This window comes from Falco rusticolus, chromosome 1 (genome assembly GCF_015220075.1).
Source record: "Falco rusticolus isolate bFalRus1 chromosome 1, bFalRus1.pri, whole genome shotgun sequence".
In the NCBI taxonomy this organism is placed as follows: domain Eukaryota; kingdom Metazoa; phylum Chordata; class Aves; order Falconiformes; family Falconidae; genus Falco; species Falco rusticolus.
This window is the reverse complement of record NC_051187.1, coordinates 69,949,851-69,969,462: the sequence shown is the minus strand read 5'-3', so window position 1 is coordinate 69,969,462 and position 19,612 is coordinate 69,949,851. Positions and strand designations below refer to the sequence as shown.

The window sequence follows — 19,612 nt, the reverse complement described above, 5'->3', positions numbered from 1 at the left end:
AGTGATCAACATTACATATTTCACATCTTTTAAGATCTCTGAAAGAATTTAAACAAACGCTGTGAGGTCTGAGACAGCTGCTGCTATGGAGGGCAGATACTGAGGGCATGCTAAGTTCATTCAAATGCAAGTCACCACATGTTACCAGAAGTTTGAAACTGTTCTGTTTTTGAAAGGTAGAATATAAGTAGGGCAGACTCCATCCCTGGTGTTAGTGAGGAGAATAATATCCTTTTTGTTTAGCCTGTAGAAGAAAAATAGTGGAAGGAGCCAGGGATGACAGCCATTTATGCAAATATTTATTTTTATTTTAATTCGGTTCAACATATGACAAAATATTTTTGCTAAGTTCTAACATCAGGTTAGTGTGGACCTTTGAAGTGATGGCAGACATTCAAATTCTAAGAGATCATGTCAAGCATGTTGGTTTGCAGTTACGATTAACAGATGTTTGTCTGTAGCATCCTTCTTGCTGTGGGAGGCACCTTGCCAGGAGTGGCCTCCAGGTGTCCTGAGTGGAGCACATCAGCTTTCTCTACAAACCACGGGAACTGTGTCCTAAGAGGAAGACGCAAAGTGGCCAGCACGTTCTGCAGCTGGTACAAGGGCAGAATCGTACAGGAGCCCTTCCTGGGACTCTGGGAAGTCATCTGCCCTGCCCCACAGCCGCAAGGCGGGCTCAGCTTTACTCTTACCGCTCCTAGCAGATGTTCTGTTGTAAAGAGGGCCAGAGGGCCGGGCTGGGCCAGTGGTTTCCTGCCCTCAGAGTCAAATATTGGTTGTGTTTCTGCTGTCTCACGGGAATGTTTCTTCTGCACCTTAGATCTGTGGCCTCTTTTCACTTGTGGCCACAGAGAACAGATTGTTGTGTTCTGCGGTTCTGCAAGTCTGTGGCTGTCTTTGACTGAGGTACGCTGAGTTTTCATGGAGGAGCTCTAGGACTCGCAGTGACCTGAGGGAGTGCTGGGCTCAGCTCTCTCCCTGTCATTGTTAAAAGGAGTTTGGGGGACAACACTGTGACCTGCCCTCTTGTTGCCCCTGCTGCAGGAGCGGAACTGACAAGCAGATTTGGCAGGTACCTGATCATTGTGTTTCAGGAGTTTGCCTGTGTATCATACAAAAGCTGTAAGCATTCAGAGTAGGATCTTCCAAAATCCTCTGTGATGTGAGCCGTAACGTCAAACTAACTACACGAAGAAATGCGAAGAAATGCAAGTGACAGTCACCTGTTAGACCTGGGGCCAGCTGCATAATGCCTCTGGGACAGGTAAATTGCTGTTACGTGGCTTTTTACAGGCCTTGTCACCCCACTACTCAGACTGCTTAGCACAGTGAGGCTGTCGGGCTGGATTCTTAAATTGCACGAAGATCACTTCTGGGTCTCCAAGGTGCCAGGGCCTGTGGGTTGCCTTGAAACTTCAGATCCCTTTAAAAGAAGTTCATCTGTGCTGAGATTGTGAGTACTATTGTACCACTTGAAGTGGTAAAAAATACACACACACACACACACGTTTGTTTTCTTGGTGTGTTGTTTCACTGATACTGCATGTTGCTTGCAATTGTCTGCTTAGGTTGTGTTCTTTTAGAGGACTTCAACAAGCAGTCTAAGGGATAAAATTATCCATTGTGTAAAACTTTATTTTTCTTTTTTCTCCTCTCTCTCTTTCGCTTTTTTTTTTTTTTTTTGAATTGGTAAACAGCAGAAATATGTATGGGCTGTCTGCTGTTTTTTACTGAAGGGGAGATGAGGGTAGTGAGGCTTTAATAAAAGCTTCAAAATGTTAATTGGCCATATCTGAAGTGGTGCCAAATGAAGGGTGCAAACAAATTGCTGTCCCTTTGCTTCTTAACAGTTGAGTGTTTCCTTTATTTTTTTATTTTATTGTAGCACTGGAAACGTCACAGTCTCCTGCTTGCTTCTGCACTCCTGCACTTAGGCACAGCGTGACCTGACTTTTCCATTTTGAAAATAAGCTTTTTAAGATCATCTCACAGGTGCCTTCCAGATGTCATGAAGGAAAGCACAGCATTTACACTTTTGATGGTCAGTTTAAAAAAGCCAAAACAACCACCTTCAACTCCCCCAAACTTTGTAGCTACACCTACAGCAGCTTGAACTCACTTTTTCATGTGCAGTATTTGATTTGAAAAAAATATGGGTTTTAAATTTATTTATTTTGTTCACAGCAGCTGCACCTGCGGTAAACATTCACAGGTGGCAGTCAGCCACAGCCTTTAAATAGCATTTTCATAGCACAGTGGGCTTTGGTCTGTACCTGGGGCACAGTTTGAGCTGAACGTTGAACCCAAGCTGTGTTTTTGCCTTCAGCACAAGGCTGAAGACCAGCTAAGGCAGGGCACCCACTGCTCCTGCCTGCTCTGGCTCTGCTGACGGTCAGACCAGCCCTTGCTCTCTGCAGAGGCTGACGGACAAGTTCCAAATGCAACTGTGTTAAGAATGTTGTTATAGCTGAATTACAGTATGGTTTTGTATTATTTGTTCCTGCTTTATTCTGTTTATGTTACTCTTGCCCTCGTGGTCCTGGATACCTTACTGTTGACTGCAGTGGAAAGGCAGGTTTTAACTATTTTATGTTTCTGTATGCTTATTATTTTGATTTCAGCACGTGTACGTGTTGCTGAAGTGCTGTGTACCGGTTAAAACTGGTTATTTCAAACTACTTGTATTCCTGAGGAAAGCTGTAGAACAAAACGTGTTCAGAGAAATTTGATTGCAGCTTTAGTTTTTCAGATTTTTCAGTCCAGAGCCGTTGACGGTGGTGTTCTTGGTGTAATATTCTGTACTGGAAGCACACATGCAGAAGAAACTAGAAGTTGTACAGTGGTGTTAGTGCCAGAACCTCCACAGGTGGTGTAGTGCTAACAGGGCTGTGAGGGCTGCTTAAAAAAGCTGGATAAGGGTATGTGAATACCTTTCTAAGGCATTGTTAGGCATTATTGCTGAAGTTGTAACTTCATACCTCCATGCTATCGTCGAGCGTCTCTCTCAAGATTAAAACATCTTTTCAACAGAGAAGTTATTTGGAAAATGGTTGTAAATTTTTATTAGTACAGCTAGAAAGAAACACATCTGCTTGACTGTGTGACATTGCTTCCATTTGGAGCTACAGCTGTGGTGGAAGTAAAACCAACAATTGTTACTTTAAAGTGAGGCTACACTTGTAAGAGAAACAGCGTAACTGTGGTCATAGCCGTTATGTCAGCACACAGGGAAAGGCTTGGTACAGTGGAAGGAGTATGTTTGCCTATTTCATGTGCACACATTAAAAAAACGGTATAAAAATACATTTATAAAATTACAAATTTCCTCTTTACATGGAATGTTGTGTCAGACAGAGTTGTGGCGAAGGAAAAGACCCAGCTGCTCCCTCCTAAAGCCATTTGGGATGGGGCTCTGCCTATAATTCCTTATCCCATACAGGAGGGGGCTGGACCATGTGTGTTTAAAGCAGGGCTCTCCCTCATTTCCTGGGAGAGACTGCTTGGAAACTGGCGGCAGGCCAAACCGCGTTAATTAAAATGTGTAATTACATATTATCATTTGGTAGTGCTAACACCTACATGAAATCATTCTACGTACTCCAGTGCTTTACAGAATTCAAAGCTGCTGGTAACCGCTTCATCTGGCGGAGGCACAGCAGGCTGGGCTGTGCCGTTCACAACAGCGCCTCTTTGTTTTTACTCCTGGAAAAGTGACCTGGCTGAAACCTGCCTGTCACCGAACAGGTCAGGGGTGGGCTGGCTGTGAGCGCCCCGGGCCCACTGCTCCCCTGACTCCCCGTAACTGGCTCCAGGACTCTGACCTGTACTGCCCGACAGCTGCAGAGATCCTGGCCCCAGGGAAAAGCTGAAGTGGGAGACTGAGAGCTCCAGCTTCCATACCTTTGAGGCAAAGTCATTGATAACCTGCTTCATCTGGGATCTGCTTGCACTGGAAAAACATGGTTACAGCTGCTTTCTCTCATTTATAGCTGGGGGAAGAAAAGCGTTGATGTTATAGTAAAAACAAAATCTTTAATATATAAAAAGAAAAATTAACAAACCCAAACCTAGTAAAGCCTAGAAGGGTTTTCTTTCCGAGCATGAAACAGTGGTACAATAATAGTCACTTAAATAGAGTTTCAGAATCCATAACATAAATACGGAATATTTATTAATAATGCTGTCTAGAGTGCATGTCTAATGTTAGGCATGTTAAAGGAGAAGATACGGAAATAAGAGGTAAACCTTGACTAAAGCAATGGTCAGATCTATGTAGAGTAGTTACAATGTGATTAATAGTACCTGAAAGGGCCGTTAGTGAGCGCTTTTAATGCATGTTTCCACATCTGGCAGTCACGGTATTGACAAGGCCCTGCCATGTTGTCATGGGGGCATGCCAGAGGTAGCAGAGCGGGTAATTACATGCCTTAGGCTGAATTCACCGGGGACCAGGCACAGCACTGAAAACACCCAAATTTTAAACGTGAAATTCATCCTGTAATCCTCAGGTTCCTGACTCCTCCTACTGTGGCCTCCCAAAAGCTGTGAGCTGTGCAGGATGTCACCTACAGCAGCCGGTAAGGCACGCTTCCCCTCGAGCACCAGGAAGTGCCAAGCTCCACTGTAATGTTTTTCAACCAGATTTTCTTGGATTCAAGGCTTAGCCTCTTACCTGCTGCCCAGTGCACTCCGCCACCTGGCTACCAAGCACTTGAGCATTTGCTGTTATACTTTGCTTAACGTATGTCTAGTATTTTTTTGAACAGAAGCTGGAATCTGAGAGTTCTGTCATTCAGATTTCTTTCTGCCTTGTTCTTTCTCCAAATTGTATGATCTTGCTAAGCAAAATGAAACTTGAATGCAGGGTACTAGAAAAGAGATGTTGTAGGAGGGGAAACTGTTGGCAGTGGCATTGCCAACCCTGTTACGTTTCAGAGGGCTGGAGATGATCAGTGCATGCTTTATAGGCTGAATGCACTGTACAAAATGGGGAAAAAAGCCAGCGGGGCATAGGTTTGATAAATGTGCCAATTGGTGTGGTGCTGTCAGGATGTGGGTGTTTTCCTGGACACATTAAACCATTGGAAGCTTCAGAAAATTAGTGGTAGAAAGTGTCCAAAGAGTCTGAACAACTAACTTTTGGTGTCGGGTGCCTCAGGTGGTAGTTATGGGTCTGTTGGCTGCCGGTCCCTCCACCTCCCCGCAGAGATACCCAGGCTGGCTCTGGGAACAGAAGCTGTGGAGCCGGGATGGTACAGGGGTATGCCCCTGCAAGTCAGCCACCCTGAGGGACAGAATGTGTGAGTTCAGGCACAACAGAGGCACACAGCTGTGTGCCTCTGGAGACCTGCACGCGTACACTGATGTGCCCTGCGCCACGTGGACGTACAAACACGTCGATCTCTTCCACACCCTCCCAGCATGTGGTGAGGCCGTGCCTGGTGTTGCCCTTGAGAATATACATCCTGTCAGTGCCATCTGAACGCACGGAGTTCATTCCTCATGACAACAAGTGAGTGAAAATGCACGTGTTACTAGTTGAATAGTATTAAAGTAGGCTATTTAAAAAGGTTTTCCTAGTCTGTGCTACTGCTTAGTTTGAATAGCTGAAAGGCAGAAAGTGGCTGATTCTTTTCTTTTAAGCCTTTTACTGTGTTTGGAATAGAACCACAACACAGTTAAGTAAAAGTCAAAAGGATGATTAATTCTACCCCAAAGTATGTTCACCAGCAGAGAGTTTACCATTAACATACACTGCATATTCCATAGCTCCACAACAAGAATAGACAGAACTTGAAACTCCTTTTCATAGAGTTTCTGGACTGCAGAGTCTTCGGTGATGAAGTGCTGATTCCTTTTTTCTTTTGTCTGTCAGCAGAGTTCTTACCATCTGGAGCTAGTTTAGCAGAAAGGTGTGGATGTATATTTGTCTTTCAATCCATTCAATAAAATGTGACACATTACTGTAAACTCCAGGTCCCAAAACCTTGGAAAAGCAGACAGAGCCCCAAGATGTTAAACCAAACAAAGTCCAGCGCCCTGCAGGTTGCTCACACACAAGTGGTCCTCCACTGTCACCCTGCAACGTGAAAGAGAAAAAAGTCTGTAGGGGCTACGTGTGGCCAGCGGTCACATGGTTAAAGCTATGTCTCATTTCCTATAACAGTTTGCCTTTAGTAACTCAGCTGTAAAAGCTGGCTGCTCTGCTGAACTATGTAGCAGCATGCAGCATTACCAGTATTTAGTCCTTGTTATATGTGTACAAAAAAATACTTCCAAAAGGCTTGTATGAATGAAAAAGAAATAGTCTAAAGTTAACTAACACAGAGAAACCATAGAGTTGTCAAGCAGCATTTCATTATCATCAATTGATTACACCAGTAGTAATTACAAAAGTTGGGTTAAAATATGTAAATAGACTGTTGTCATTCCTACAGCAGATAAAGTATGCTATACCTAATAAACATCGCACTAAAAAAATTGATTTCTAAAAGCAATTTTGGCTGTGACTTTCTCCTGAGAAGCCTACCATGCAAGAGTCCACAGTGCCAGACTCATAGCCGGCACACAGCATCCTGCTAGTGATGGTTTTCATGTCAAAGTATGACTGGCATTGTTCTAAGGAAATGATGCGAACCTCTCCTTCTTGAAGCTTGAAAGGCACTGAAAAACAGAATTAAGCATTAAACTATACACGTGCAAATACTTAGCTATGATGGCTCTTTATATATTATAAATAGTAATATATATATAATAAATATAAGGAAAGAATAATCCCCCTTTAGCACAAATGCTCCTGAGTCAGGAGTGTACGTACTGCATTCTGGAGAAGGACCAAGCACATGGGGACTGGTGTGACACTTGCCGTTTGTTGTGCATTCACACTGAGGAGGGAGAGCACCTTTACATGATATGGTATGGAACTTTTTAAGATGAGGGCAGTATTGGCTGGAAAACAGGAATGCAAGGGAGGTGGAGGAGGCATTTGACACATTGTTCTGTTGCAGGATCTCCCTGTTGCTTGGTGTCTCTCATGGTAAAGCTCGGTATAATCACAGCCATTCTGAGTTAGGTTTGGGTAAATTTGGCCGAGGGAATCAGAATCAGAGAATCGGAATTCAAAGGTTAGTAAAATTATTTTTGTGCGTTCAGGAGATAATGAAGGGCTGCTTCCTAGTCTAAAGAGCTGACCGAGCTCAAATTGTAAAGAAAGTTGTTCAGCATAGGGCATGAAGAACTAAAAGCTGTGTAGCCATGACGGGTTTTGATGCCTCAACGTAAAACCTTTAAAAGCAATGCTGACCACACGAGAATAAAGAACCTTTCTCCCCTTACTAGTGAGGCAGAAGCATTCTGGGGCAGGAAGTTCCTGCTGTTATGTAAAAGGTATTTTTAGGTAGGTAGAGGTGCTACTAAACAGCCTATCCCTCACATGTGCATTTAATTTTTTGCTACACATCTAACCCAGCCACTAGAGGTAAAGTCCCACCTGAAGCAATACGGAAAGGAAAATTTCCTCCAGTGCACAGAACAGCAGCCTTCCCTAGAAGTTACTAAGGGAGAAAGACAGTGGCTAGAGCGCCAACAGGATTGGGGCCAGGATACTTTGCACGATGCATGCAGAATCGTTTAGACAAAACAAAGATTTACGTAAGACAGCTGTTCGTGTCAGGGGACCCAGGGATTGCAGTGGCCACAGAACAAGAAAACACACTAACACGCTGTTCAGAGAGACAAAACCAACACTTGTGATTATGTCTGGATGGAATAAATTGTGTCACAAATCCAAAGTGACACTGAGCGTTGATTCAAGAAAATGCTCATTCAGCCTGTATGCCAATGCCTTCAGTGCCCTTCACTCTCGCTGAACTAAGAACGTTGCCCACCCCAGCCCCCAGTGATCAGACACCTTCTCAGCACAGTTCTGAACACAACCTAAACCAGTAAAATGATAACTAAGTCAGGTGCCTTTCTTGATGCCTCAACATTTTTGAAAATCAGGCCGCTTGTCTATAAGGATTAAGGAGCGTAAATTCAGGCTGCTGATACGAAAAAGCTAAGCTGTAGTCACGACTAGATCCCTTCAGGAGTATTTTTTTTCACAGCTCTCTAGTATTTAATAAGGTCCAGTGATAGTATAAAGGGATAAAGCTTTGTAATGGGATCACTTATTTGATTAACTCTGTAGAAGATTAACGTGTTTTTCCAAGAGTCCCAGAAATATTAATCTTACTTTTGTTGCCCATGTGTCCCCAGCCTGTGATGTAGCAGTAGGTATCTGGCTGAACCAGCTGGTCCTTGCTGGGCAGACAGACAGGTCTTACATAGCTTGTCTCGTTGATGTCCTCATCTAGTTCCACAATGCTGATATCATAGTCTACAACTGCTCTGTTGTACCGTGGATGGAGGATAATGGTTTTCACTAGTCGGGTCTGCATGAAGCCTGATGGATGATCAAGATTAGTAATCCCAAACACTACTTTCCAAACAGCTGCATTTTCTCGCCTTTGTAAAAAAGAAAAAAAAAAATGGGAAATTTCAATCAAGAGCATTCTTTTAAGCTAAAATACCTGAGAATTTTTTCTCCCTCGCTTTTTGCATATTGCACTTTGCAAACCATTGCAGATACAAATGCTACATGAAAAAACGAATACTTAGGCATCAGTACTTATGGCTGAGATCTGAGCAACAAAAGTCGATGCTTTCCATTTCCTTCCTGCCTGTTACCAAATGAACTGAAGCTCACACCTTCAGAAGATCATAACCATCTATTAGTTGCTGTATTAAATGCCAAAGGCTCTCAAAGTCATCCCTTGGATCCTGCTCAAGTCTTGGATGCTCACAAGCTCATTGTTGGGTGCGTACAGATTTCTTGACAGTGACAATATTGTTCAGTAGTATGCTGCTGACAGCAGTGAGTCTAGCTGAAATCCCAAATGAGTCTCAAAGCAATTCTAATAGAAAATTAATCTTTATGCTAGCCATGGGAAAAGTCCCTTATTTATTGGGCATTCAGTCTGTGCCAAGCAATCTTCCTATGCCTAAGATCAAAGGTTACTTTGACTCTTCCAATTGTTTAAGACTCTTTCAGTAAATATACAAGAACTAAAAAAAAAAAGATGCATATGACGTGGGAAGACTGAACTAGTGTCTGTTGAGACATGCAAGGAAAAGAGACTTTGTGAAAGGCTTCGAAGCTGTAATCTCTTGATCGTAACTGGTCACAGGTTCCTAATTAATCTGTGGTTCTAAAAGCCCTCAAAAAAGTCAGCATTTTTCACAACTGATGAAAGACATTTCCATGTAACTAAGCACCTTGGACAAGCTCAGAGCTTAATCAAAGCAGTGTAAAACGAAGCATGCAAAATTTTTCCTAGTACTCAACAGGACTGTAATTTCTATCATTTGTAAAGAGATTTGGTTGCTACATAAAGGTTATTTTTATCCCAAGTTACATGAAAATTCTGATATTTCAGACCATAATGATCATTTTATCATCATGATCAGTTTGCGAGTTTTTCCCATAAAGTTTCAAGACTAAGTGCTAAGTATATACATATGCTATTGTGTTTATGAACATTGTAAAAAGCATTGCTCAGAGCAATGCGCAGTCACAGCCAGAATGTATTGTCCTACAGTCATGAAAAAACCTTCATGTCATGGATTCTTTGGTGTAATGCATTTCAGAACAATCCTGATGAAACTCTGGGGTCTGTACTATAGCAAAGAGCACAATGATTAATGTAGCTCTTTCCCTTTATGCCCTCTACAAATATTCATGGACTATTTCCATTAATACTTTCTGCTGCATTATTGTTATGTGGTCCTCATGTTGTTCTATCCCAAACTTCACTGAACTTCATACAATACTTCACAAAATGGAGCATTTTATGTAAAGCATCAGAGCACTTTTAGAATCTGTTTTGATGGCTTATCTGGTTGGTTTGCAAATTTTTTAAGTTTATTTTGTCAGGAAAGCTTTGTGGCATCAAGAATCATCTCGGTGTTGTTGTATTGAGCTATATAAAAGAAGAAATTAAAGATTTCAGGCCACTGTGAACATACCCTCAAATCTATTCAAAGGGGCAGGAAGGAAGAAAAGTTCATATAACTCCTTAATGAATTACTAAACCAAAATATCGTAGTACTTTAAGGCATTTAGAATACAAATGCGAGATATTTTACACGTAATACTCTGAGCTCACATAGGTGTTGTATAGCCCTAAACGAGTGGTAAATGAACAGCTGCAAAATGCAGTAGCAGTCTTCCTGCATTTAACAAAAATGGCAGAATTTTCACTTCATAAATTTGACAGCTTGTTTATTTTTCACTAATGAGACAGATCTCTTAACATGAAATTTGGTAGCCATCCAATATTGCTGAAGGATCTACATCTAAATCCCACCCTTTATTTTAGATCACCAGAAAAGGTTCTCAGCTTTATTTAAAAATAGATGGGGAAAGAAGAGAAATTCCTTGTGAATGGCCCAAAATGTGATTATCTAGTTCTTATCTATTAAGGTTCTGGTTATTACATTCTTTTCTCTGAATGGAATTAGTCTTGAACATCCTTAGGGCTTGATACAATGTGGTAGTCAGAACTGAGGTCTCTCCAATGTTATTTCCTCTAGCATTTCTACTAACAGCCTCACACCTGGGGATACTCAACACTATCACCTGCCTGACGTCTTGTGGCTTGGACACAAGAGTCACAAACTTTGCCCCTACCACATGTTCCATTAAGAGCCAGAGGGGAAAAAAAAAAAGCGGGAAAAAAAAAAAAAGCAGCAAAAAAGGGAAAAAAAAGCAAGATATACCAAAGAACTCAGTGTTTCAGAAATAATAAGACAAAATTGAAATTATTTCTGAAAAAGGAAATGATTACGATGTTATAAAGAAGTATCAGTCAAGAGATATTTGCTTACCACAGAGTTTCTGCTGGTTTCAACAGAAAGGTGTTTAGTGCAGTCTAGAATAATTTCCAGTGAGAAAGTACCAGTTTAAGGCAGGATTAATCACTGATGACAGCCACATAGCAGAAAAGTACTTGCTAACTATAGCAGAAAACACACATTTCAGTTACCTCTAGGAACCAATTTGAGAGATTTCAGTACAGGACAAAAGAAATGAGGTAATGAACTGAGTTTATTACCTCCAAAAGTTTTGGGGGTAAACTTCCTTCCAAAATCTATGGTTCGTTAAAAAGCAATGATGGTTAGCACCAAAAACCTGACAATGACCAAGACAAGTCCTCAGACACATAAACCTTCACTGTGCTCCAGACCGTCCATCCACCACAGGGCTTCAGGTACTAAGAGGCACCAAGTAGTGATTAATACTGACTTTTAATGGTTGCAATCCTAATAAAGGAGTGTTTATAATTAGAAAAGGCAGTGACTTCAATATGCAAGTTGCACTGTAACTACTCAGTTTTCCTTTTTACTAATGTCCATAGCATTTTTCCAGGGTCACTGCTATGCTGGTGCTGTATAAATGATTTTTTTTAAACTACGGCAATGGTATAAGAGCTATAGGACTAGTGGTTTGGTCTTCTTCCTTTTTTCTGTTTCCTGCTGAACGTCACAGCATCTTTAGCTTTCATCAGCAGAGGCTCCACCAATGAATAATAAAGCATGTGAAAACCTAAGCTAATGCTGTTTCATACCATTTACTTTCTGGTTTTCAGTCTCGTAAAACCAGGCCTTGTTGATTTGCAGTTCTGCAAAGTTCATCACCTAGCCCTGGCGCGTTTGGTAGAGGAGGGAGGACTTGGTAATTCACACGTGCAAGTTTATACGAACAGTAAACCTGAGCCCTCTCACCCTTCAAAGCAGTGTGCTACTGTCAAAACCCATCTCCTTGCAATCAAAACACAGCCACAAATGTGTCCGCTTGGCTCACTCTGCAGGGAGCACTGCCACGGCCATCGGCCTGGGCGACTGGTCCTGCCACCAAGGATCCTCTTGTTCATGCGAGCAGCTGGGCGACGGCCACAGTCTAGTAAGGAACAGATGCAGAACAGAGTTATTTTTTACGACAAAAGCGGTGCATACAAGACCTTCTACAAGAAAACCGGGCACAAAGCAATATTAGCAGAGTCATGCATTTTACACTGAACAATAAAGTCATCAACAACCACACAATAATATCAAACACACTGAGCCATTTTCACCCCTTCTTTATATCAAAGGATTTGCTCTCCTCCTACTAGTTTTGGCCGGCTGAGCCTGAAATATTAACCAAGCTAAGCCTGGGACCCTGACTCCCTTTCTCTAAGGAGTTACCAGGCTGCCCTTGGGAAAGTTTCGTGGGTTTATCCTTGTCTCTCTGTCAGCTAGCAAATGTGTTTGGGCTACTTTGTACTATCCATAAGCACCACTTCTGGGAAATCTGCTCAGTAATAGTAAGGCTTTCTGTAAGATGGGTGTGGGGTGAATGTCACACCGTTTACTCAGCTACACGGCGGCAAGCTTGCTTTCCCTGTGGAAATTACTGAGGGAGAGTGTTTGAAGACATTTTAGTACTCTGTCCGTTCTACTTTATAACCTGCTTCCACTGGAAATTATACCAGATTCCCATCGGCCAGACAGTTAATTTTCTGAAACAGTTAGCCCTTCACTTTATATTCTGGATTTGTAAGGTGGCAGATATTATTTATCCTGTTTATACTTGGTCTGATTCAGAGAACAAAAGAACACCAACAGTTTCTGCAGTCAGCCTCCCAAGGCACGGTATGCTGCTATTGCGTATATCTGCAGGATATTAGGGGTGAGGAAATAAACTGAAGACATGGTTATTTGTAACTTGTAATTCTTACTGTATTCACTGAAGAGGGCAAGAGGTTTTAAGTAGACTTAAAGCAATGTATGTTAGAAGCAAACATCTTTGACAGGCTCCTATGATTTTTTATTATTTTTTCCTGATAAGTAAGTAAATGTTTTTATTAGCTTCCCAAATGTAGGTCACGCTTTGTGATTAATTTTCCCTGTGTCGAGCTAATTCATAATCTAAGTGTTCTTCAACAAAGCTCCCCTTGCCTGTAGAACATGATTTCATTGAAGATGAAGAATTTCTGCATTTTCAAACCACTTAAACTTGCACAATCTGCTGTGCCTACAGATTTAGTCTGCAGCTTTCTATTTCAGGTTCTTCTGTCCCCTTGAGCTTCACACCTAAACAGATCACAGCTTCAACGCCCAGGCAGATACCCTACTAACCACTGTGGTGGGGAAGGATATTTTCAGCAGGAAGTTTTATCAAATTAATTCTTGGAACCTGACTGCTGACAAAACTCATTCTGTGGGAGCAGGACTGGGCTACTGCAATACACAGCTTTGTAGTCAAAAATAAGAAAAGCTGATGAAACTGAATAGGAAAAAAAACAATGCAAAACTGGATGTTTCAGAAGTGTAGTCAAATTCAGAATTAATCGGTACTAAACATCTGCATTTCTTTAAAGTAATTCAACATATTTTGAAAAAACAACTGGTTTATATGAACTTTCTTACCTTCTTTAGTGCAAAAGACAGCCACTTTGCTTCTGCTTCGACACATCTGTCTACATATTGAAACAAGAACATGGTGGAAATCTCAATTAATTGATGTAATTTTTGGTAATTCTCAAATCAGCACAGGTATTGTACTCGTTGTTGTGAACCAGCTGTTAAAAGTTCCCCCAAACTGTAAAAAGAAACACAAGGAACTTCTTATGCCAGATCTTCCATGGTTTCTAGCATCTGCCTGGGGATAATTAAAAATATTATTTCAGCTTTACAATGCATTTCATGAGTGGGTGCTACATATTTTGCAGACTACCTCTGCTCTCTGGGCACTGATCCAGCTCTGAGGTCAGCTGGGATGTACAGTCTGTCAAGTCTTAATTTATGGCACCTGAAAGCAGAGAGATTGCCATTCTCCTCTTCCTTTACAGCTGAAGGATATAATTTTTCTTTGAAATACCTTTGATAGCAGATGATCTTTCATGCCCTAAAAGTTTGGGTGTTTTGAAAAAAAAACAGGAAGTTTGCAGAAGTATTAGAACAAAAAAATATCATTTCTATTGAAAAATTTCAGATGAGAGAGAAAGAAGTGATAGTAACGTAAAACAGAAGTAGCACAAAACTGAGATGAAGGAAAGCAAAAGTAGGCACACGGAGACACAATCTTTTTAGTACTCTGCCATTACAGAAGAGTTCCACTACAAAAAATAATGGAATCAAGCAAGAAAAAAGTAGGTGTATTCCTCAGATTTCTGCCTTCACACATGTTGTACCTCTGCATTTGGCCAAGACAGTCTTTCCTTGTGAAACAATGATTTTCTAGGGAAGAAGGATGTTCTGAAATCTAGGCATTTGGAAGAGAACAGGGAAACAAGTCTGCTTCCTGAAGAATGTAGTTGCAGATGGGGATTAGGGGGCTCTCCCAGTTTCGTCCTGGATGTTTAATTTCCTTGGCTTTTCAGTCTCAAAGTCACACTTCGAATGTCTCAGCCATGAGATCCTGGCTTCTCATTAACAACTACCTCTTTAGTCAAGTTAATTTGAAGAAACACCACCCTCTGAAGCCAGAGGAGCTGCTAAGGAAACCTGCTGTAAGTGGACGTAGCTTCTGCTGAAGAAGCTGTGGTTGCTCCAGATGTATGAATCCAAACTACATGGGCTGCAGAGGGTGGCAAGATGTTGCTGCAGGTTTTGCTATATCGTACTTACGGGACTTTCTTGGTCAGCAGGGATTTAATGAAGCTGTCTGGTCCGGGTGCTTCAAAGGCATCACCTCTATGTCACTCAAATGCTGTTAGTCTAGCAGAATGGGCCCCTTAGGATTCACAAGGTGGACTCAAAAGAGACTAAAATTGTAGTAGACACTAAAATTGTTAAAGACTAATTTAACAACTCGCATGAGTATGTGCTGGGATTTATACACAGATACCTGGGAAAAAAAAGAGCTTACCAAAGGGAATTTGCCATCCTCCATTGATAGGTGACTACCCACAACAGTGAAACAAACCTCATGCACGTTACTTACCCGTTCACTAGAAGTGCATGTACAGTGGATGCATTTCTGTTCTTCCAGTCTGAGTGCAGGTTCAGCCATTTTTGATTCTGGATTTCCTCATTCTCTATTACAATCTCTGTTTTGGATGGTCCTCTGAAACAAATGAAAGACATTCATAGACCTTCCAATAGGTTTCTATGTTACAGTTATGAAGGTGATGAGGCCCTAAAGCCTCCCATTTACTCCAAAGATACACAGCTAAATGTTATGCCAAAGCCACGTGTGGCAGAATCATAGTTAGGGGAATGAAATCAAGCCAAGAAGCCAGGCCAGCTGACATATTACTGTCACTTATGTTGCATTTTCTGACAAGAACAGAATTGGAATCAGGAACAGCAAGAGCCTTCTGGTGGCATTTACTGTAGTGCATACATTGACATACTGTTTCTACAGTTTCTTGCCTCCAAAAATACAAAAAAAAACCAATAGATCTTCATATGTAGAAGAGGTAAAACAAAAAATATTTTCTTAAGTTCCTGTCTTTGGAAATCCATTAGAAGGTAACAGTAAATAGCACGCTGGGTCTTGTTAATAATCCTTGACAGTATCTCTAAGTCCAAGCTGTCCGCTTTGCAGAACAGAACACATCACAGGTGACAATGTCAAACCTGTCCTGCAGCAAGCCAACAGGAATGTGAAGGTAAGTTAGAATGGTTCACCAGGAGATACTTTCATATATCCACTTCCTCAGTTTAGTTTGGCCTGATAGACTCAAGCCACTGAAGAAATTGCTGTTTTAGTAAATCACAATTGCTAAATGGAAAAAACAGTGTACTTTTAAAATGGCTTTGCAAGTTATGCAACTTCCCGGCACAGAATCATCCATGATTAGCCATCAATCCCTGTCAATGACAAGGACTTTCAAGGACTACTGTCCTGAACGCTGGTCAAAGGCCAAATTCTAAATCCTAGTTAATGGAAAAGAGAGTGAGAAAAGTTCAGAAAAACTGTGATGTGTCCTAAAATTTGCCTCTCCACTCAGTCTCTCATGGCAGTACCTATGAAAGCCAGCCATATTAGTAGTTTGTCTTTAAGTCAAATTTTCAGTATGAAATATATTTATTTTTAAATATTTACAAAAGTGCAGCATCCTTTACCCACCTTGATTGCATAAATTAAAAAAGATCAAATAATTCTGTTTTATGGTAAAATTGCCAATGCAACCATGTGGAAATGTTTTCAGCAGGGCTGGCAGAATTAGCTGGGCTCTGAGGTCACAGCCCTGGATCCTGCCTGTTGCATGCCTTGTTTTTCAGAACCTTCTTCTGGGCATATTAAGCAAATACCATTCCACGATCTACTACCCAGAATGTGCAGGCAGATAATAATGAACATTTTTAAAGACTGTGGGTTTTTCCTCATTTACAGAAAGTATTAGCTGCAAAAAGAGCTTTCTTCCTCAGTGCCTGCTTATAGCAAACACATTGAACTCTCCTCTCTTCATCTCCATCACTTGCTTATTTCCCACTCTTTTTCCCACCAAACTCACACAGACTTTTTTTTTCTTAAGATGATGTTCTGTCTTATGATCTTCTATGAACAATTATGTTCACCGGTTCATAACTCTGTACGGTGGTATTTTGTGTAACTGTGTCTGATCTATAAAATATGTACTCAAAAGGGTGCAAATACTGTGCCATCTGAATGATCCAAACCTGTATCATCCCAAATACCGGGTTATTTTGCTGAAACCTGCAGTTCTGAATTACAGTTTGTGATGCTATAATCATAATGAAGTAGATAAGTACTTCTAAACCAGGGCAACAACCTGCAAGACACTTAAGCCTATGTGAAATCTTGTAATTATTAATACAAGGTATTACACTTGGTAAAAGCAAAATTATGACTATGCCTTTTTTCCTTGGTGGTCACAGCTTGATATAATACACTTAAAAACAGTACGCCCTAACTTACGTCTTTAGAATACCTTCTGTAAAATTTATAGAGCACTCCCTTCTTGATGATGTTTACAATAGGTTTTCTTGCAGATAGGCAAGGGCCACCCCATGTCTTCTTTCATCTATTTAATTAGAAATAGCCAGAAATAGAAAGAGCCTCATTTCTAGCTGAAGCAAGCTGGGGACTGGTTAGCACATACTGTGAATTGCCAGAGAATGAGACAACATGAGCCAAAAATCACAGAGGAGTGAGGACTGGGGCAGGTGTGAGCTTCTGGGTCTGAGGCTTTCAGCATGCAGGGAGGGGCTGCTATACCAGAGGTATACATTACATCAAGGACTGTAAAGCGCTCAGAGAAAAGGAGGGAGGTAGAGCAATGGGGACTCATTTTAGCCAGACCCATCCTGTGCTCCAGAAACACAGCAGGCAGCAGGGAGCCCCTCTTGGAGCTCTAGCACACAATTTCTGCTATGGACACACTCTAAAGAAAAGAGGAGAAGGATCTTTCAATGGACTGCACCCCATCAACTCATGGTGTTATCATTTCTTCAATAGAATTTTTTGCTTTACTGAATTTCTTACATACTTCCACAAGGCTATAAGCTGCTAATTACTTTAAGGTATCAATCTACATCTTCGAGTTTGAAATTAGCTCTCTTGCTCATTTTTTTTAGTGGCCTGCCAAAGCTGACCTAAATTAAGTCAATCTGCACAAAAGTAGTATGTGTGGCCATATATAATATTTTTCAGGATTTCAGGCAAGCCAAATAAAGAAACTTTTTTATGAAACACTTTCAGAAGTCTGTTTTGCCTTCTGAGGTTTTCTTTTTTTTGGGTTTTCTTTTTTCCCCCTTTGGTTTGCATATAACAGAACAGCTTTGTTCAAAAACTCGGTGTTGATTTTAGACTAATGCTTTTAATTATTACCCATATTGGAACAATAAGCAAAATTGAAACCTTATTTGTTGACTGAAACCATATATACCTGGAACACCATATGCAGTTTTGAGACACCTCAGTTTAAGAGGATAGTCAGAAACTGGGGAGGGTCATGCAGGTGGCTTTCAAATTGTCTAGGGGCCTATGGCACTGACACACAAGAAGGAGCTGAGGGAACTGGACTCGTTTACACTTGTGAAGAGGAACCTAAGGGACAATTCAATAACAACCTGCCACTGCTTGGAAGGGAGTTGGAATCAAACTTTTCTCAATGATGTTGCAAGGGGAAATGGCCTAGAGTTGCAGCTTTGGAGACTTATGGTGGGTGAAAATAAAATAGTTTTTGCTAGGAAGGTGGACCAGCCCTGAAACAGAAAGACTGTGGAATTTCAGTCCATCAGAGTTTGCAAACCTTGGCTAAACAGAGCTGTGGTTGAGCTGATCTCATTTTGGCAACACCCCTGCTTCAAGTGGGAGACGGACTAGATGTTCTCCAGATGTCTATTACAATGGGGATTTGACGATTCTGTCGCACAGTACGAATACACTGTATTAACCAGCACCTACACTGAAGAGCTTATTCTTACAAAAGGCTAACAGTTACTAGAACAGCTTTTTTACACATAAGAGCATCTTTTAACATTACAGTACAGTCACTGAAATACCTACATCGCTTAAGTAAGTTTGTTAGTGATATCTGCAAACATAAGACATTCATACCATGGCCACAATAATGCACACCTTTTGAGTGGTGATCTTTGGACCAGATCCTCCACCAGGTTGCCAAGATAACTTACAAATTCTGCCTGAGTCCACGTGACTTTATGTGACTCATGGTGCTATTTGGATGGAACCATTTGAGTACTGAAATATTACGTTAAGACCCATAGTGTTCTAAGAATTAATTACTGAACAGACCACAAAAACTCAGCTGTCTCATGTCTGATTTTAAATATCTACAATAAATTTTTACATTCAAAAGAACTATGCTAGAGCTTCTGAGTCAGATGTAACACTCAATGAATACCCTTTACGGTTCTTGTAGTGTCAGCCTATGGACTTCTCCAAGACCATATCAAAAGTGCCATAGTTAAGTAAATTTACAATACCTGCACAACAAACAGCTATTTTTTTATGATTATTTTTTCTCTCTTACATTTGAAGACAGAAATACCAAGCTTAGTGGTAAAAGACAGGTATGTTTTTCACCTAGATTTTCATTAGGCCCTCCATGCTTTTTTCAAGAATGAAGTGGGATTAGGACCTATGAAAAAAATTGTTCCATGAGGCTTTCTTTCACTAAATAGTAAAAAAAAAAAACAGTTAACTATCAGAAAATTCAGCTGAAAGAAATCTTATAAGGCTATCTGATCTATTCCCCTAATCCAAAATAAGATCAATTATACCTAAATTCTTTCTGACAGATTTTTGTCTGCCCTGTTTGTAAAAATCTCAAATGATGGAGAATCCTCAGCATTTCCAGGCAATATATTCCAGGATTTACAGTTAACAAGTTTTTTTCTAATGTTTTTTCTAAATCTTCCTACCTGTCATTTAAACTCATTACTTCTGTCTTATTTCCGCTGGAAATGGAGAACAGTTTATTCCTTGCCTCTTTGCAGCAGCCTTTTACATAACTGAAGGCTCCTATATCTCCCTCCTCCTGACTGACCAGGGGTTTCAGCCTTCTGTCACAGACCATGCTTTCTGGGTCTC

At 40.9% G+C, this 19,612-nt stretch overlaps 1 protein-coding gene across 1 annotated transcript in view; it reads right to left on the bottom strand.

Annotated features, from left to right (window-relative positions):
- Positions 1 to 1,669: 1,669 nt before the first annotated feature.
- CORIN (corin, serine peptidase) overlaps positions 1,670 to 19,612 on the bottom strand; it is a 146,485-nt gene continuing 128,542 nt past the window's right edge. Inside the window, exons 17-22 of the mRNA XM_037393916.1 lie at positions 15,029 to 15,151; positions 13,513 to 13,562; positions 11,827 to 12,001; positions 8,237 to 8,508; positions 6,533 to 6,666; positions 1,670 to 6,082 (exon numbers count right to left, since the gene is read on the bottom strand). Coding sequence (XP_037249813.1) covers positions 5,900 to 6,082; positions 6,533 to 6,666; positions 8,237 to 8,508; positions 11,827 to 12,001; positions 13,513 to 13,562; positions 15,029 to 15,151 — 937 coding nt within the window. The 3' untranslated portion in view covers positions 1,670 to 5,899. The remainder of the gene's footprint in view (positions 6,083 to 6,532; positions 6,667 to 8,236; positions 8,509 to 11,826; positions 12,002 to 13,512; positions 13,563 to 15,028; positions 15,152 to 19,612) is intronic.